The 17,383-nt window shown below is 37.0% G+C and overlaps 1 protein-coding gene across 2 annotated transcripts; it reads left to right on the top strand.

The window, feature by feature from the left end:
* The first annotated feature begins 630 nt into the window (after positions 1-630).
* LOC148957133 (uncharacterized) lies at positions 631-17,317 on the top strand. Of its 2 annotated transcripts, none has more exons than XM_089115852.1 (8): positions 631-868; positions 6,438-6,782; positions 7,853-8,176; positions 10,757-11,062; positions 12,476-12,601; positions 13,237-13,255; positions 13,759-13,837; positions 15,550-17,317. In XM_089115852.1, the coding sequence occupies exons 1-8, from the start codon at positions 799-801 to the stop codon at positions 15,643-15,645; spliced, it is 1,365 nt and encodes a 454-aa protein (XP_088971978.1). In that variant the 5' UTR covers positions 631-798; the 3' UTR covers positions 15,646-17,317. The 2 variants fall into 2 exon arrangements, with proteins under 2 accessions (XP_088971978.1, XP_088971977.1); XM_089115851.1 differs by having other exon boundaries at positions 633-868; positions 13,759-13,885.
* Positions 17,318-17,383: the final 66 nt, after the last annotated feature.

Genomic DNA, 17,383 nt, shown 5'->3' with positions numbered 1-17,383 from the left:
TAGAAAGTTAGTCTGCTTTGCATTTTTGCATGCAGATGAATTTTTGATATGAAACTGAACTGAACATAATAAGATTACACTCCTCTAAAAAGTTTGTGATCAGTTTTAACCGTATCCAAAACTCGTACAAAGAGTACGGGCGGATATAGAGAGAAATTTATTTCATTTTCACTACACTCTTTTGTGTAAGAACCAGTAAATTTACGTTCAGGCTGACTGTTCTTAATTTTTTCGAAAATCTTAGGCTGGAATGTTCTTATTTGTTCTTAAATTAATAGGATGTAAGCAGTGTGATTGCTAGCTTTTACGCTCTAGGGAGGTGTTCAGACCTAAATTTGCTGATAAATTTGAATATTCACCGAAATTCAAAGTCCTCGAATTTGAGATAAAACATTGTTCAAAATTGCATTTTACAGTAGCTCAGCTTTTACTTAATTTTTCTTAACTTATGACCAATTTTGATGCTCGTGTTCTGATTAAAAATCGTTCTAACAGAGAAAGAGTGTAACAGATTTCTGACATTTCTAGGATTCCCCTCCTTCAAAAGCATGACTTATTAGTAGCATGAGACACCATTTGTTTTCATGGCTGTTTGTGGACTGGGCGCTAACAATTGTTCGGTAAAAAGAATAAAGGCAAGTAGGCGGTATCTTCGATCGAGGAAGGTTTGACCGTCTTATTCTAGGGGTTTTTTGTCAGTAGCACACATCGTGAAAATCAGACATCTTAGTTAATCGTTTAAAGATTGAATGTCATTCTGTTTGGAAATCATAAAAGAGTATCGTGCTAACAACGAAAATGGGTCGATCGGTTTTGGAAATTATATTGTTCTGCACACTTGCCGCACTTCATGGGAAACTCTCAGTTGGTATGTACAATGCCAGTATTAAAAATGTCTTGAGGTTTTTAAAGAGATTACTAAGCAGAAAGTAAATTACACCTTCCATTCGACATGAGTTTATCTATTTTGATTGGCAAAGTATGCTTTAACTTGCTATTGATATTAACGTACTGAGAAGCCTGTTAACCATGCACGCCGCACTAATTTGAAAATGGCGGTTAGCAGAACAGGGATGGTTCTCCCTGTTAATGACCCCGAAGGATTTGCATTAAATTTATTGATAGGAATAAGAAAGCGTGATTTGCACCAAAATTTTACCGCGAAAGTGGTCGATTTCCAGATGGCGGTTATGTTGCGGATGTTGGTTTAGTCAGGTCAACGCCCGTTGGCCGATAAGTTTCCGCGATTCCGCCACAATGGCAAACTTCCAGTACCGATTCAAGTTTAGTGGGCCTATTTGAACGTCAGATCATTAGGATTTTAACATTGTTTGGGATTTTTATTCAGTAGTTTTGACTGTAAAACAAAGTATCTTTCAAACAAGATTTTATTTACGACACAGTGGTGTTCCTTTGCGAAAAGTAGGCCATATTCGGCATCACCTCAAGTTACAGGTGATTTTGACGATCGCGAGACAAGATTTTACGTTACAGTACCATGAATCAACCCAAGATATTGGATGAGTTATTAAAAAAACATGGCTTCTATTATTGTATTGTAATATTTGAAAATAAGACGCGTGGTCGCGGATGACGGTCTCGATTTTGGAATCGGTTTGTCTTTTCACGCCAATTAATTTCACAGGTTTCATTTTCGTACACTTTTTAGAATCTGAGTAGGTTTTTGTGCCTGTTTGAGTTCGAGAAGGCTTGAAGATCCTTTCCCTTGGCCTCCAATGTTATTTCATTGCTTTTAAGGTGCTTTTGCAATAAAATGCCTCCCAATAATTTTAGACAGAGGCACTGCTTTATAAAAACCTGTGAATGTCGATAGGGACCTTAAGTTTAGCAATCATGCTGAGATTGTTTCAAACAAAGCAAATCGGCTATGCAGAATGATAAGGCGTTCTTTTAGTTAAATGAATGGAGATTTGTTCAACAGCCTTTTTAAGAGTTTGGTAAGACTGCATCTAGAGTATGGAAATACAGTATGGTCACCTTGGTATGTCAAAGACGTGCAGTTAATAGAGAACGTCCAAAGGAGAGCCAGCAAGCTAGTTGAAGGCCTAGAAGATCTAGGTTATGAAGAGCCCTTTAGACAACTGAAGCTGCCAAGTCTTTTGTATGGAAGGATTCGGGATGACCTTATTCAAGTCTACAAATATACGCATAATCATTATGACACTGAAAGCCTGTTTCGTATTGAGGAAGAAAGTAGAACTTGCAGCCTAAACTTAAAAATTGTTAAAGAGCACTGCAGAAAAGACGTAAGGAAGAGGTTTCTCAGCCTACGGATCAACACTTCATGGAATAAGCTACCATCTAGCATTGTAAATGCAGACCTTTGGGCCCCTGGGCCTGCAGGCAGTTATTACAGGGGCCCAAACCCATTGATGATGCTTTGGGAGGCTGCCACAGTGAATTAACCCATCATCTCCAATTCTGCTCCCAAATATGTTTTTCACAGGAGTAAAACAAACCAATAAACTGGATGTATTAATGTGTCAACTTTTAAACTCTTTTCAATCTTCTTCTCCAACATTTGTGGACTTTCTTCAAATCTAATTCTGTGCACCACCAGAGTCAATATGGAAGCCTTTTGTTTGAGTCCTTTAATTGCAAAATGAACTCGAATTGACCAAAAGTTGTGCCACATGATCACAAAGTGTTGACTGGAGAAGCTCTTGATTTAAAAGAAAGTTGACTACAGAGAAAATTCGATACAGAATTTGACAGAAATGACCTTTAATTACATACCTATGAAAATTTACACTGCATTTGAACATTTTCTTCACCATCTACTTCTATCTTTTCTGATCTAAAAATGTTGAAGTTGTATGATCTCTCTCATTTAAAGCTATGAAATGATTTATCAAACATATCCTTTATATTAACCGACCAGTTATCTAGGTGTTGCTAGCATAGATTTTAACCATGTGACTAATATTTTGGGCAACAAAGCGTTATAACAATAGGCTTCCAGCAGGCCTCTCTGGGAAAAAACAACACAGGCTATAAAAAGCCCTTGCCAGTTGGGCGATGTGGGCTATTTAGCGCTTGCAGAAATATTGTTAATTTTTTTTAATATTTGTTCCAGGTTACTAAACAAAACCATTAGCATATAAGGGTAAGATGGTTCTCAGAATGTTTTTCCATTGTCAATCATAAGACTGAAGGTGGTGTTCTCTCATCATTTGAACCATTTATTTTTGGGCTGTCGGTGCGCCAATCGCAAAGACGGCCATAAATAAAACCCCAACCGTTTCGAGGGGGTTGAGAAGAAGAACAATGGCCTTCTTCCGCCGACTAGCAGCACCTTGTTCTTGCAAAAGTCGCAAGCCATACGGCCATTAAATAATGCATGAAGAAAAAGAAATAGAAAGACAAAATGCATGTAAATAAAAACTTGTAGTGACTCTACTTTGGCCATTTTACACGCACTTCCTACTCCTTCATCGATCATGCCATCACCATGACATCCACCTACGTCATTCATAGCATCACCTAGCACATGACATTCCCTTCAGCATTGTACTCACATTCACACATCTATGTCATGCTGACTTCTTCCCAAGTCTAGATCTTTCCTTCTCCATTCCATCATCATTACATCATCCTATCTCATCCTTAGTCAGCAATTTGATTTCTGTATATAAGTATCTTAATTTGTAAAAAGTTCAGTTCAGTTCAGATCAGAGTTGTACAGCAATGCACTGTCTCTCTCACTGGCTCTGTGGTCTCTGCACGTTAAATAAGATTCAAAGCAAGCACCAACGATGGAAAGTCAAAGGCTAAAGATAGGAACTACGGCAATTCTCGCAATGTAATATCGTTCCTATAGACTCCTGAAGATATCTAGACATGGATTGGGTGGGCAGGGTCGCAAAGGAAAACCTTTCCTCTCCAAAGTCCAACTTCGAGTTGTAGTGCAACGTGTGAGAATGAAACTGTGCTAAGACAAAGTTTATATACCCAAGGCCAATGCACACTTGCACGCTTGTTGCTATAGCCGTATAAAAGACACAATGTAAAGCTTACTCGAGCACTGCTACAATAAACACAAACTCTACAATTGTGCAATCTGTGCCCAAAAAACAAAAGCCCAAGGGACACCTAAAAGGTGTATCCTGTCACATATTAAACGTGATTAAATTTCATTTAATCAAGCTTATATTGAAGTATTTTCAAAGACAAAAATACATTACCTTGCAAATTCTCTAAACATTATTCACCTTAAAAAGACATTTTTGTGTGTATTACTACCTTTAAATTTAGTATTACCGTTCCTTAAATTGAGACAAAAAATAACTTTTTTGGAATATTTTGTTAGGTTTTGCTGGTCAAATGTAGCTTTTTGGGAATGCCTAGTTTATATGTTATGACTTGAAAATAAATTGTTTCATATTTGAAAGCATGGTGTAACGTTTCACACTTTAATTATTAGTAGCATTAAGCATGCTATATGTCATTCCTTTCATGTGAACACATGTCTTATTCCATTGCAAGTTTTAGCAGATAATACAAACATGTGCTATATAAAGAAACGGAAATTTCCTATTTATAACTGCATTAAGTACAAACATTGGGAAGCTAAACTATGCGGACTAAATGAGACATTGGTTTGAAAAACTGCGTGGGCTGAAAAAAGCCCTCGCTATAGCCCGTACCTCCGGGAAAGGCCTGGCTTCCAGGCCAAGGTTTTTTCTATTTGACTATGGCACCACCATATAGTCTATGCATTTAGTCATTCTAATGTACAGAAATTTCCACCATAACAACTTAATGTTTCCTATTCCTGTTTTAACCCTATCCAGACTAGGCTTTTTGAAACTTTCGGGAGACTAGGGGGGCACAAAGTGCCCCCCCCTCCGTAATTTCTTTGTTCCTCTAGCTAGGACAATGAACTTTGTTTGGATGGTACTCTTATCTTTTCTCCACATTTTAGTATTATTGTTCAATTTTTAAGTCACATGGTTTCACGATGACGTCATCATAATGGTGGCCGGGTGAAGCAAAAATTTAGAAAATTTTAGAAAATCTTAAAATATTAATTAATTCCAAAGCATCGGGCTAAGATATTAAAAAAAGCAAATTTGATGCATTTTCTAATAGAAACAAGAAGATTGGCACAATTTTAATGTTACTTCTCAAAATTATTAACGTTCCTAACAAAAGAACTCAACATATTTTGTATTTGGCTATAGTTTTTTCTAAATAACTAAATGATCGATACAACCAAATGTCATGTTTGAGTTCATTTTTAATGCCTTAGCAGACAAATTTACCTAAACTTGCAGTTTTATTAATGTAATACCTATAAATCTGTCAACAAATGTGTGCGCATGCGCAGCAGAAAAATCGTAGAAAAGGATGTTGAATTTGAATTTTCTGGTCAGAATCATAAAAAGAGCACAAATTAATGCCTGGATACTAATTTTCATCAATATATCTACTTTTGTTGCAAATCCGTGGCAGATTGAACTATTTTTTACTTGACTAGTTTTGAAAACGCCCCTACACAACCCCCTGATTAATAATAAAAAAATTATCTTTTTATATGAACATGTGTCAGATAGGTTAAAACTAAAAGTCAGGAGGTCTGAGGGGTATTGCTTTCAAACTCCTGAAGTTATGAAAGAAAAACCAACTAGGGGGGCACTTTGTGCCCCCCCCTAGTCTGGATAGGGTTAAACTCCCATGATTTAAATTTCCTTCCCAGGCTTTCAACATTTGAAACTGTGCTTGCCCCCCACCTGAGAGTCACTAACAATGACATCTCTGCTAGGAACAATATGCCAACGTACCTGACTTTTGAACATTTTTGATAAGCTCACATGCTGGATGTATGCTTCTCTCAAATCAACAACACCCTCTTGGCTTGGCATATATATATATATATATATATATATATATATAGACTAAAATAAACAGACTATTGTGACACAACTCTGAGTTTCATGTGTAAACAATCATCAGGTGTACACCTGATCATCGCTCCGGTAAGTTGAGCACTCTAGACAGCAATATGATAATTAATAAATATATATATATATATATATATATATTTATTATATAATTCAAAAGGTTTAGTCATTACAATCTCCATGATAATTATGGTCTGTCAAATATTCCTCCTGTGCATTTTGTCTTTGGTTAGTGAGACACATTTTTCTCAGTGCAGTTATTAGGTTGTTGAAGTGATACTGCGAGGGTGTTGGCATGGGCAAAGAAAAGAGCAATCAACTCCCTAGATAAGGCCTAGAAAGGCCTTCAGGAACACTTTAAATTTAACATTTTCTCCTGTCTCAAGTGTTGTTATAATTGGCAGCTCACACCAGCTCTGTTGATGACAACATAATGCATCTGGAGTGTCAATGGAGAATGAATAAAAGACTATACTCTTCTGTTGTAAAATCATATTTATGTGATTTTTGTAGATGGACAGTCATTCAATCCTGCTGCTGGAACTTTTGTTGATAAGTTTGGGAACAAATCTCAGAGCATCGAGGTTACTTGGACATACGACATTAGCAGTCTTGAGGGTGGCAGTATTTTATGTGGCTTTCAATCAGATTATGTGGTCACAAAGAAAGGTACTGCTGCAGCTTCTTTGGTTCTAAAATACCAAGGCAGAACTTCAGCAATTGATGATCCTGGGCAAAGAAAAATTGGATTCCAGCTTCGTAATATTGATTTCGGCGACGCAAAAGATGTTCTTTGCACATTTTTGACATCAGATCTTAACCCTACTTACAGTGGAATTTACAAGATAAAAATATATGGTTTGTATGTTTGTGTATTAATGTGCTAGAGTTTTTTTCAAATGTTTGCACATTGAAATTAGTTCTTAACAAAAACTGGCCACTCTGTGTGCCAGCTCTGACTTAATTAATTTGCAATGTGCATTTTAATGTTTATGAAAAAAGTTCAAGAAAACCTCTGATTAAACTTTTTAAAGAAATTTTCTCACTATTGTTGTGAAAGTCTCTCGCTATAATTCCATTACTAAAACCAAACCTTGTTCCAGTGTTGGGGTATTTCAATCCCTCACATATGTTCTCAAGCTTAAAAATGATTCAGTAAGGTAAATTTTATTAAGTAGAAGTGGTTTCGTAGAATAGCATCACATTCTCATTCATTTTTTTCTGCAGAAACAGCTATACCCCATATCATCAAATGAATTCTACCTTTCTTCCTTTGGTCTCATAGGCATGAAAGATATCTCCCTTGTCCTTTTCTTTTATTATGGCCTTAAAGACTCATTGCTAACAATTGGGCCTTTGCGAGCGTGGCGACGGTTCAAACAATGGCAGTAATTTTCTACCGATTAACCAAAATTGATTTCACACTGTCTAAAAATGCATTATGTGATGCTCACGTAGCGCAATGGCTCATTGTTAGCAATGAGTCTTTAAGTTTATTTCTTATTAGCATTTTTGAATATATCCAAGTTCACCTAGATAACCACAACTTTTCTGAAGTAGATTTTTCTACTCTCCTGGCATATGTGAAAAGTAAAAATTATAAATAATAAAATGACATTTTTCGTTAATAGAATATTAGTCTTGTACAATCTAAAAACGCACAAGCATGCTGTTCCCAGGAACAAGTTAGTAGCAGACACATTTTGCAATGACCATGTGCTCAGGTGTACATTTGCAGACACTTTGATAAAGAAATGTCTTTCCCAGAAAAAATAATTTTTTAAGATTTGGGTGCATAATTGAAGTTGTCCTGTTCTGGGTAACTGTTATAGACAAGTTTTGTGCCGTGGAGCCAACACCTTTAAAAAACACTTGCATTTGTTTACACAACTCTTAACTTCTTACCTCTTGATTCCCCTTTATTCCAGAGGTACCAGAGTTCCGAAACTGCTTGACTGAAGGAACAACATCCACTACTGGTCAAACTATTTTTGCTCTGAGAGAAGGCCAGACTTTAAACTCAACTTGCTATGTTTATGGCAACCCTATTCCAAAGCTGACATGTGGCACCTACGATGATAAAAATAATCAAGTTGGGCAAAATGCTGAGGTAACCGGGAATTTTACAAACCTCCCAATAAGCAGTCGTTTGCGTTTTTTCAATGTTCGAAGAGGGGTGACCAAAGTAAGATGTGTTGCTGATGGAGGTCCTACAGGAAAGAAGTCAATGGAAGTAAACGTTCAAGTTGATCGTAAGTAACACTTTTTTAATCCAAAAATTGAAAAATCTTTTGTCAGCTTTTAGTAAAACCATTGTAAAAGTATTTGGCTTTGGTCAATTTTTCAGCTTTTCACTAAATGTTTTAAGTAATTCATGCCATAGTGTATCTTTTTTGTCTAAGAAAATGCAGTTACGTCCTTTACTCTTAAAAAACTGGTTTTGATTGGCTCTGGACTTCTCGGCTTTTAAAGTAAATAATTTCGGTTTTGGTAAGGTTGTCACAACTTCTCTGTTCTAGAGGGACGTAGACACAAAATGGTAAAAAGGTCGAAGGGAAACTCATTCATAAGAATTCAAAGCTTTTTGTAAGCGCATGTGCGAATTTATGCGAGGCTAACCAAGTTTTTCAACGGGCAGGAAGCTCACTTAAGGCGAATTTTTCAAAATATGGCCAAGGATGCCTTTACTCACAGGTTGCAGCTAACCAATTGCTGTTTGCCCCACAGAAGTTAGAAAAAGAACGATCACAACGTTTTTTATGGTCTGTAGCTTATTTGATGAAATCAAATTAACAATCGATGATTGTTTTCCTCGCGTCAAAATAATAACGAAGGGCCCAGCCCTTGGAGAGTTCCCCATTTTCTTTTCTTTATTCTGCGACTTAGACTAGACCGGGCTATTTGTTTATTTCATAGGTAATAAAACTTTCGCGTGTCTTTTTTAAACGCGTGTGTCAGCCATCAAAGCCAAAATCTTTCCTGATTGGAAATGATTATGTATGTTTGTTTCTTCAAAGGGTAAACATTTTTAGTAGATTTTTGTAGTCTTTTTAAATCACGATAACAGATAGGGTAGTACATATACGCTTAATATGCTTGCATGTATGCTTGATATGAAAAGTTTATAGAGCTTTTGTAAATCTCAAATGATTCCATGGATGTAAAACGCAAGTTTGCTATCTTCCAAAAGTAGCAAGTGATTTGCTACTTCCAAAATAAAGGTTTCTTTTCGGAGGCTGTGTCTGCCAATGGTACCCTAGAGTAGCAAAGAAACGGGAAGGAACGGAGGGTTAAGGCCATTTTACACGATGCGTTTTTCCTTGCGTCTGACTCATGAGTCAAAGTTGCTTGAGTTTTTGACTCGCGAGTCAAAACGTTGAGACGATGATTTTTTGACTCGCGAGTCATTTTCATACCAAAACAAACCTCACGCAAATTATAGCACTAAAGCAGGCCTCACAAGGAAAAAGGCTACAGTTTGCCTCCAAGTTACGGGGTTAGAGAATTCAATAGAAATTTTATAGAAAAACAAGGTTTTGCATTTGATTGTTTGGCGAGGCCAACGCGGGGACCACCAGCATAACCCAAATCTTTTGCAAACCCTGCAAATCGCTTCCAGAGAAACTGCCCGTTTATAACCCTAGATATTCGAAGCATGTGACTAATTCTTCTTAGTTGATCGGTTAATAGCGTTAATCCTTCATGCGTTGTCGCAAGGACATAGAACTTGTTCTATTTTCATGAATTGTCGCAAGGGCAATTAAAATTAGACGCAAATCCCGTTTACACGATGCAATTTTGACTCATGTGTTTTACTCACGAGTCAGACACAAGGAAAAACGCACCGTGTAAACTGGCCTTTAGAATTAACAGGAGAGTTGGAAAAGTTTTCAATATGAAAAATGAGGAGCCTTATTAAACGGAATTTGGTAACAGAAAACGCTGGTTATCATTGAGCTGAAATAAAAGCAATTTCCCCCTTGTTCTTTGAATTTATTTCTCAGCGTTTCGCATACCTTTTTAAGATGGCTCTTAGAAACAATGTCACCCAGGTTTACATTATTATATGAATAGTATCATTATCCTTAAACTTACTCCACGAGCCTATGTTTCGCCATGCCTCAATCACAGAATAGGAATTAGGCAGAAGGGTAACTCTCGTCGGTTCCTTTGTTGTTTTTGAAGCCTGAGTCAACAATAGAATTCCTTAATTCCCCTTTAACCTCGATTTCATTAGATGAACTTAGCCATGACAAATTGTCATTCATTAATCAGATATAAACGAATTATGATACATAATTGAATTTGTTCACTATCATGGGGCATTTGGTCTCAAATAAAGTTGTCTACTTTCATTCTTTTTAAAATTTCCCCGACAGATACACGCTAAGCCTCGTATAAGTTAACGCATGCGCACGTTTTTTCAGGCTTCACCTGATAGGCAGGAGTTCCCCTTCTGCCTAATTCCTATTCTGTGCCTCAATTAACGTCCGTAAAGTGAGGCAGCAGCGAAACAGAGGCTCATGGAGCAAATCTGCATCATCCCTTGATGGTTATATAGTTATTTTCTATTTGAATGGGATCCTATTTCGTCCTTTATTGTAGCTCAAGTATCTTTCTCATTATTTTGGCAAGAAGCCTGTCAGATATATATTTGGAACAAATGGCAGAAAACCATTGGCAATTCTATGCCAAGTGAATGAAAGTTGTCTGAATTTTTAACGGCGTCTTTCTCACCATAGAGTACGTGAAAGCAAGCTTGTGTTTTATTTTGTTTTATTGTGTTTTATTGTGTCTTATTGATAATCATTTTCGCTGTTTCTCTCTATCAGACGTCGCAACTGCTCCAGTGGAAGTACGATTGATTGAATCAACTTATACATCTATAAGAATCGGATGGAAAAAACCTGCGAGTCCGGGCTATTCAGCAATAACCGATTATCTCTTTGAGTTGTATCACCCAAATAATACAGAGACAGTGCGAAATATGACCGTGACAGGCGGAAACCCGACGCTTGAATACACTTTCCTTTATTTGAATCGCGACCAAGAATATAGAATTCGTATCTCTGCATACAACGCTGTTGGCAGAGGGGCATACGCTGAACAATCGTACAGGACGGTCCCGAAAAAACCAGGTGGGTTTTTTTATTCTGTGCAAAAATATTTTGGTCCGTTTGTTTGTTTATCCACTCCGTAGTATGGTGCTTATAGGTTCACGAGAGCCCTGAAACAGTTCCAATGTCACCAAACAACATTTAACACCCAACATCATGCAACTTTTTTGCCAAAGTCAACCGTCGTCAACATCATTCAACATCGTCCAGCGAAGTCCAACGTTGTTGGCTAAACTAGTGCAACATTTTATTCCCAACATTGTCTGTTGAACTTGTAGGACAAAATTTTGCACTGGTTTGGCATGGGATTGTTGTGCCCAGTTTTGTATAAATGTTTGGTAACTGTTGTTTAGTTTGCATGACAGAAATTTGAAACACATAACAAATGTAGAATAGGTTTCATAGCATTTCTGAGCAAGTACTTTAAATTTCTAAACTGTTTAAAGGTTTTTCGTTGATAATGGCCTGTTAAGATTAACTAGCCTTGAGAAAAAACGCGAGAGGGTCAGATAAAACAATGTTTTTTGTCACAGCCATTGTCTCACAGAAGCGATAAGATAGCTGGACGAAAAAAGTCCATTAAATGTCCCGTGAAGGGATGGTTTCTTGCCGATGTAGAATTATTCTTAATGTACCGATGTCTTAAAATCATCTCTCCAGTTTTGCAGAAACATTGTACAAAACGTTTAGCTTTCACGCTAATAAGTAAATAATTTCTTAAACTTGACGATGTTTGTTAATTTGAAGTGAGCTTCCGTTATCTCAAAGTAAACTTCAGATTTGTATGCATTTTAATGTATGTGTTTATCCCATTTTTAGGGAACATTTTCTCATTTCTCTGCCCCTCATCTTCCAAAATGTCTGGCTATCATCAAGAGTCATTAATTAAATTAAAGCATGTCTACGTGGATTATTTTTTCAAAATTGAATATTCATCAATGCGTTTTCAAAAAAGCTGACTGTAGAAGACATTTGTGAATGTTCGTGATTTTACCCAAAATGTTATCATTGTCTTGTAGATGGGGGAACGGAAACATATTGTTGTTGGCGGAGTTGTAGCCGTTATTTGTAATAGAGCATGCAAAGAATATAGTCGTGTTTCGTTTGATTATATACATTTAGTCTTTTATTGTATCTGTTGCTGAAAACCAGTTTAGCTGTAAACACTCACCAGCAACTCTCAAAAGAACATTTAGACGTGTTGATGAAATGTCATCTACTTGAATCAGAATGCTATTCATGTTGTGGACAGTAGGCCCAAAAAATCATATTTTTGAAATCTGGCTAACCAGCCTTCGGTCTCAGTTGATTTCCTTTGATTTGGCAGCCAAGCAACTTCGCTATTACTTTCAAATCTGAAATTTATGCAAAGGAAATGTAGGCAGTGCATGGTGGAAGCTATGTTTAATTTTAGAGTTTTTTTCACTTCTGTAGAAGTTGGTGGAAGATCTGGAGATTCTATGAGCGATGGAACTATTGTTGGAATCGTCTTTGGTGTCATTGCTGCCATTGTTCTTATTATCATCATTGTTTTCTTTGTGCTGAAAAAGAGGCAAGAAAGTAAGTCATATTAACTCAAATTTTCTTTCTAGGCCTATATCTCAACGAAATTACAGATATTTTTCTCTTATCGTTTGGTTTTTCTAGAGGTTTTGGCATTTCGATTGATTCATATGATATTCATGGCGGGTTTTAAAGTGGGTTGTTCCGTATTCCCTTGTTTTTTAAGAATGTATTATTAAATACAAATTATTTGCCACAGAAGATTTTATAAAAGTCATCATAACAATCAGCATAATGTGTTGAGCTACTTGGGTGTTGGATTTGTTCTGATGTTCTTTTAGTCCTGTTTCAAAGCATTAAGATGAATATGCCGCAAGTCAAGAAATTTTGAATGCTCTTGCGCAACTAGCATGCTTTGCGACTTTATTTTCAAAACTGGCCTGATATTGTACTGCATGAAAATTCAAAACACAATCAATTTCTCAAGACAGCTTCCGCTAAGCATACAAGTTGCACAAGAGCCTTCACGTTTTCTTGAATTTTCTTGATAAATTGATTTCAAATTGTTATCTGTTTTAAATTAGAGGCTATCAGTTGAGTTCTTTTAAGAGGTAGCATTATGATAATTTCAACTATGTTTCATAAAAGATCAAATTTTTTCGTTTGGTTGACTATTTTTTTTGTCTTTTTAGAACAAAAGTACCCGAAAAGGTAAGTGATTAAAATATTAGGGGTTAGCAGAAGTGAGAAAAGCGTATTAAGGTAGGGGGCAATTATGTCCATAGTTTTTTGTGCTGTTTCCCTATACTAGCTTTTTGCTTCTTGATTTTGCGGTGATGGGGAACGTTTGGTTCAACTCCTGGAGCGCAGAGGTTAGGCCAGGTTCCTCTTGCATTCAAGCTTTATTTTTGCATTCAAACAAAACTGGTCCACTGCTTGCGGTATTAGAGCAGCTGATTGGCTGCCTTCAAGCAAACATTCAGCTATTTAAAAGCCTGTTCATTTTGGTAGGCTTCGGCCCGCATGGTGTCGCAAGCATGTCCATCTGCTAACTGTGTGCTCTTGTCCTTGCAGTTCTTCACAGTTTATGATATTTCTTGAAATCACAAATGCCGCTGTTTTCTCTTCCATTGCTACTCACAACTAAAATAAATCATACATGTGCTGCTTGGTTGATGTCTTGCTATGTGTGATGATTGCAAATTCTCTTCCAGCTATGTCGAGGAGGCTGTTGACTACCCAGCCATGGATAACGCAATGTATTCACGTGTTAATAAGAAGAAACCAATGGAGGTTGGTGTGAACGAATCCACTTCTGGCTATCCAGACATCATTCACCAGGTTTATCCAGTTTGTACTATAATGCTTAGGCCCACCTATTTTTAACATCCAACCTTTAAATGCACGGGAATCTTCGATGCGAGCAAGTTTGTCCCTTGTGTAGATATATTATGACATTTGAGATCGTTTTCCTTTTCGAGTAACAGATGGAAATGTGTGTCATTTGTAAAAAGATATTTTTTTATAAAACTGGTGAAATGACAAAGATTTGCTATTTGTTGAGTCAATAATAGTATATTTAAAAAATAAATGACTATGTGATCATGTATAACACATTTCTCAGACATGGCAGATCTGTGCTTACATGTCAAACCCTGTAAGCATTTTCACAATTTGTTTACCAAGTAATGGGAAAAACTGATAAATTCATATATGATTCAATTTAATAAACCAACTTTTTGTTATTATATCCTTTAGCAGCTTCACCCTACAAAGGGGAGAAAATAGAAAAAGAACGGGAAAACTTCATTTCATAAATAATTTGACGCATTTACAGGCGCATGCGTGATTATGTTTTCGAGTCAAACTAGATTTTTCATGGGCGAGGAAGCCCAGTCAATATAATTTGTTTGTGATGCTAGCAAGGATGCCTTTCCTCGCGGATTGCAGCTAACCAATTGCTATTTGTTACAACGATACCCAGGAAAGAACGCGCTTGTTAGAGCCTTTCAATCTGTCCCTGAAACATGGTAATCAAGCGACAAGTCCAGAAAACAGATAGTTTGCCGCAGATAGTTTGTCGTCTGTCCTTTTCCTATTCTGTGGCACAGCGAAGGAATTTATAGGAACCCAAACAAAACGATGACTGCACAGGGGGTCAAAACACCAATTCAATTAAGGGTCTTGTCTCAGCTTATACAAAAGCGGATTCACTCCCAAACTGATTACGTTCGCGGGGACACGACATGATCTGTACCTCTGTGGGTGTGCCTTGAAAGCAAATGATTTTTTGCACTAGCTCCTTTATTGCTCTCCATCTTTAGTGTTTAACTTCGTGTGCTAGAATCTTAAACCAATGCTCAACAATAATCATCTTGATCTGGGACTAACCCCCGTGTAAACGCTACAAAATTCCGCATCCGATCTCCTGAAAAAGATTGCGGATCGTAACCACGTGCCGAGCAAGGGTTTTCGCGAACAATTTGAAATTAGATTTTGGCTCAGCACTGGAAAGTCAACCTAGATATCACTAGCGTAGCAAAGGGGCCTGGGGCGTCCCCAAAACTCAGAAAGTTGGTGTTGAAAAGTGCAAATCTGCAACAGGTTAATGCAAAGTCACTGGCAAGATTTTTTCAAAGTAATTTTCAAAAAGGACTGTTTTCCTGCATCCCAAAGGAGGATGGTGCTATACTCCCTCCATGATGACTTTAATCATATAATCACATTTAGTCAGAAGTTTTTATTGAGCTGTGAAGAATTTAACCTAAATGATTTTTGTGTTCAATTATGTGTTGAGGAGTTCTTACGGAATTTTTTAAGAAGATTCCACAACGATAATTCATGGTCTATCTAGTTTGCAACATAAACTTTCTTTCAACTTTTATCTGTTCAAATTATCTTTAGTTTAAATAAATCCAAGTAAACTCGAAACGATTTCTTGTGACATATTTTAAACTCTTTAAATGTCATTGCTTGCTCTAACTATATCACTGTTGTATGCACAGGCAAAACCAGTAAGGGCTGAAGAAGGAGCAATGCTGCCAAGCCAGGATCACCCGCAGAAAAACGCGGTTGAGAAGTCCAGAAAGGAGTACGTGTAGTTCAAGGAGTTATGCGCCATCACATCGGCAGTTGATGCACGTCATGCTTGAACACATTTCAGCAGCTTTGCTTTGAGATTTTTGAAAACTTTGTTAAAGGAGATTCGCAGTTTACCTTACTGCTCTCAATTCATCGTGGTTGGAACTCGCCTAGACAAGAAACATTGCTTTTGGTATCAACAAGTTTTGACTTCTATTTCTTACGATTTATTTTATTCCTTTTGTCAGCATTTTAGCTGTTGATAGATTTGTTTTAATTGTTAATCAGTTGAATAAGGGAGGTATCGCAACGTGAACAGGCAGTATACGATTTTTGAATCACATTATTTTTGTGTTTGATTAATTAAATTGTTATCGTTTGCTGGAAATTGGGAAAAGAATAAGAGTGGGCGACGTAATTGGAACTGACAAGATATAGTATCTTGCTAGTTCAAGGCTACATATGCTTCCCGTTGAGATGCTTATTGGGATAACTTGATCGTGTCTGCTTTGGAGCTGGTCATTTTTTGCGATTTCGCTAGAGGAATTTCTACTCCTGTTCCAGTGGATTATTAACCTTTTTCAATTGCTCGCCCTGGAAATGCACTTGGTGCGACAGATTTCCGGAACTGTTTTCTCAGTTTCCCAAACCGCTATAATCTTGTTCGCTTTCCTTCAATTCTCAGCTTGGGCAAGCATTTGTACCTGTTCCAGGACTTTAAAACCGCGATTATTTGTAACAGCATTCTCATTAGACCGATGTCCAATCAGAATTTCTGATTTTTGCAGAAAGGATATGAACACCTCACTAGCTTGTTGCTTTTTGCAGGACCTGGACGTTTTGATATAAAGAAATACGTTTTTTTCTAGGAATAGTGCATCATTTAGATTTTTAGACCATTTATTAATCATAACCTTGCTTGTTATTTTAATCAATATTATTTGCACTTTTCTTTGCTCCGTATTTATCAAGTGAGAAACCTAATATTTACAAGTTATTTAATAGCATTTGCTATTGACATCTTCATCTTTATGACGCATTTGACGATGGGCTCGCCCAGTTGGCTGACAAACACTTTGCAACTAAAAGACTGCTCTTTGTGAGGACCACACTTGCAACATCTTTTACTGGATGTCTATATCACTAGCGAATCATTCATAATAACAACAGTACCTTCCAATAACAACAGAAGACTCTGTGCCATTTTTCATACACCCGTAGTATCTTTCGCACAGCGACGAGCTCTAGCAGCGTCATTGATTCCTCATCTTATTTAGAAAATACGTAAATCAAGATTTGGCCCTTCAATCACAATTGTCTGCGAATCTTTAGTCATTTTCTAGTTTCCCAAAACTTGATTCCAAAGCGATTGCCCTTTCAAAGTCCATGACAAGTTTAGGATTCGTCACCTTGAGTATTTTCCATTAAAACGTTGTTGTTGTCTCGTGACAAGCTAAAAATAGATTTATCAGACGTAAACACCTTAGTTAATCAGTAGTCTGGAAATTGTTATGTGATGGGAAATTTCCAGTTTTTGGGTAATGAAGGTTTTGGAGATTAGTTTTGCCTGTCGTAAGTTTCTTGTAGCAATCAATTAACGTTTGTTATTGAAAGTAAGAATTTCATTAAGGACACATTTGTAAATGTACGTATTTAAGTACCACGGAACATATTGATCAGTATTTTCAACAATGTTTTTTCACTGATGTCACGCCACTACCATTCTGATGCCCCAGGGGGGTCACTTGAACTTTTTAC

This window comes from Rhopilema esculentum, unplaced genomic scaffold, assembly GCF_057945365.1.
Source record: "Rhopilema esculentum isolate cy_ngs unplaced genomic scaffold, ASM5794536v1 HiC_scaffold_37, whole genome shotgun sequence".
NCBI lineage: Eukaryota > Metazoa > Cnidaria > Scyphozoa > Rhizostomeae > Rhizostomatidae > Rhopilema > Rhopilema esculentum.
The sequence above is the reverse complement of the archived record's forward strand: the minus strand, read 5'-3'. Positions and strand labels throughout refer to the sequence as shown.